This window comes from Aspergillus nidulans, chromosome II (genome assembly GCF_000011425.1).
Source record: "Aspergillus nidulans FGSC A4 chromosome II".
NCBI lineage: Eukaryota > Fungi > Ascomycota > Eurotiomycetes > Eurotiales > Aspergillaceae > Aspergillus > Aspergillus nidulans.
In genome coordinates, this window is record NC_066258.1 from 3484737 (window position 1) to 3487600 (window position 2864).

Consider the following 2864-nt stretch of genomic DNA (forward strand, 5'->3'; position numbering starts at 1 on the left):
TCACTTCCTGAGCCGCGTTGAGCGCCGGTTTGTTTGGCGTGTGTCCTTGTCTTCGAGTGCGTCCTCGTCTTCCAGTTTGACGGACTGTTTGCTTTCCTTTCTCGAGTCTATCTTGTCTGTTTTGGACGTGTCTTTCTTAGTTGTTGTCCGCTTTCGCTTGGTCTGGCGCTCATCACTGCTTTCGTCCTCTTGCTTTACATCGCCCGCCACAGGGCCAGTCTTCTTCTGTACACTAGGGACCACGGCACTGGTTCTGCCACCGACGGTGAGGAATGTGATTTTCTCCCCGTTCGGCAGGCTGGATTGTTTATTCTTTTTCCCCTTGCTCCATCGATGCTTGAAAAGCCAATGTTCAGGGAATTTGTCAGAGTCTGCCAATACCTCCGTGGAGGTGGAACAGACATAATGAATAGATGAGTGGAGTTCTTTTACTTGATCGTCTGTCAATGTGTTGCTGTATTGTTCGGGGTGTATTTTTGCGTGGTATAAGATCTCATCGCTGAAGTAGACGTCAGTTCACCATCGAAAAATTTCGTGCAGTAAACCTACCCCATCCAATTTCCAATTCCGCTTATAACGGCTTGGTCAAGGAGAAGCGCCTTGACCGGTACCTTCTTGCTACTCAGCTTGCTGCCAAGCCACTCTTTCGTGACCACATCCTTATCAACAAGGGGGTCAGGGCCATTTTCCTTGAGAGGAGTATAATTCCGAATCTCCTCAGCAGGACAATCAACCAACCGTATCCTAGCCAGTCTCCGAAAATCCACAAACGCAGCCTCCACCTTCGGATCCCCATCCGTTTCCAGCAAGAATTTCCAATACTTTGGCGGCCACTGCTTATCCTCCGGCTTATCCGTGCGGTAATAGTATGTGTCCGCGTCGCGAATCTTTAGCCAACCTGCCATGCCGAAATGCATTACGACATGGGGTGGCGAGGTCATGGTGATCCAGAAGTATTTCCCCTGCTGACCCGTGCCTATCACTTTCTTGCCTTCCATCGCCTTTTGGAATTCGGCGGCGCTCGTGCCAACCTTGCCGTAGACAATGTCATCGTGTTGCGTGGACACCTTTGCTAGGGTCTTGCCAACTAGATGCTGCCGGATGAAGTGCACGATGCGGTAGATTTCGGCCAGTTCAGGCATTTTTAACTCTCTTTGGTTGTATATGGAGAAATACGATGGATAACTTGAAGACGGGATGGGTATGAAGATGGGTTGGCTGCTGTCAGCTCCTAAACACGAGCTTGAGCTTCACGCGTTGACTGATCGCGAAGTCACGTGATGGAGAAGATAGTGATAAGCCGGTGGCTCAATGGGTGCTCCCTCAGAACCAACATCTTACATTTAGCCAACTAGACGGATCTCATGAATAGTATCTTGACATCTTCATATTACCTAGCAACATTTCACTCCCTGGCCTACCGGGTTAGAGCACTCTTCCACTCAAACGTACCATCGGCTTAGCTAAGCTCTCATCGGGCTCGAACTATCCAGCTACTCAATCTGGCTTGGTTCTGGAATACGGCCGCCAAAGCGGAGCAGCAGACCGGAGTTGCGGAGACTGAGAGGTGGAAGATGGTACGAGCGTCTTCCACGCCTGCTCCAACGCTGAGCCCGCAATTCTGTTTCAACGAACGGCTACTGAGAGGTATATCTCCGCCATCATCCCAGCCTACCTACCATACAGCTAGCGAGCAGGCTAACCCTGCATGACAACAGACTTTCTGAGCCTCTCCCGCTCCACAATCGATGACTCTATAACCCAAAATCTCAATGCCTTGGTAACGCCCGCCCGTGCCGGGTTTGATCCCTCCTCCACCGCGATCCGGCAGACAGACTCAAAAGCCACGCGAACAATAGAGCCCGCCGCATGTCAAGACTTCAAGGATAAAGTTCTGTTTCCGTCATGGCAGACTCGCTCAGATGTGCTCACCTACTGCGCCGGTGTTGCGACGAGCCCTGACCCGGATGACCCGGATTTGTTACTGCGGCAGACAGAGTCTGCGAGGGACCGCGAGCGGGTTGTGGATGAGAGGTTAGATCCTTATTCTGCGAGGTTCTTTCCGAGGGAAGCGCGGACGGAGAGTTTGGCGAATTTGGTGAGGAATCAGAGGACTGTAGAGGAGATTATTCGGGCTAGGACGTGGGGGCTTGTTTTGGAGAGATGTGGTGCTGATTCGGGAACTCCTTTGGAATGGGAGGAGGCGCTCAATCGGTGGCGGGAAATGAAACAGCGGTGATTCAGAAACTTCTTGGATTCTGTTCAGTACAAAGCATGTTGATGGTTTATCATTGAAAAGCGTGGTTTTTCATCTCAATTCTGTATCTAATGATGTATATATAAGATTATCTGAGCTACAGTTCATTCACCATACGGTTGTATAATTCCGACATCAAGTCACAAGTTAACTTGTGCGATGGTAAAAACCTTCATGGGCCTGACAAGATCATTAGATGGTTTGATGCTTAGGCGAAGTTGGTTAACATTGCCTAGGGATGCCTGCGGCCAGTTCTGCACGGCGCATAACGTTTGATAACGGAGCCATAAACAGCCTCTCGCATATCAGAGCTGCAAGCCTGGTTTGGATTGATATGCTTTTAGCGCCACTTGTAGCTGCAGAGCATAGGTTGTTCGATAGTGGTGTACAGACTTTCCCAACTCGGGGATAGCAAGCGGTTAGATGACTGACGTCGGCTTTGTGCTATCAAGAATGCTTTCCAAGTGTTTGATTCGCTGTTAGCTTTTCGGTTATTGTATTATTTTGGTATGGGCCTTGCTCATCTGTGCTCTTCCAAGTCAGGAATAACCGCAGCCGGGACGAAGAGCGTCCTCGAGCTTGCAACTATGATGCTGACTATGCATCC

General features: G+C 50.0%; 1 protein-coding gene across 1 annotated transcript, besides 1 other annotated feature; it reads right to left on the minus strand.

Annotated features, from left to right (window-relative positions):
• On the minus strand, window positions 1–1142 carry ANIA_03629 (putative formamidopyrimidine-DNA glycosylase; the record flags this gene model as incomplete). The annotated part of the gene is made up of 2 exons (XM_656141.1): window positions 1–499; window positions 550–1142. The coding sequence occupies 2 exons, from the start codon at window positions 1140–1142 to the stop codon at window positions 1–3; spliced, it is 1092 nt and encodes a 363-aa protein (XP_661233.1).
• Window positions 1–2864: part of a sequence feature (contig 1.61 483..865047(-1)) that runs on past both edges of the window.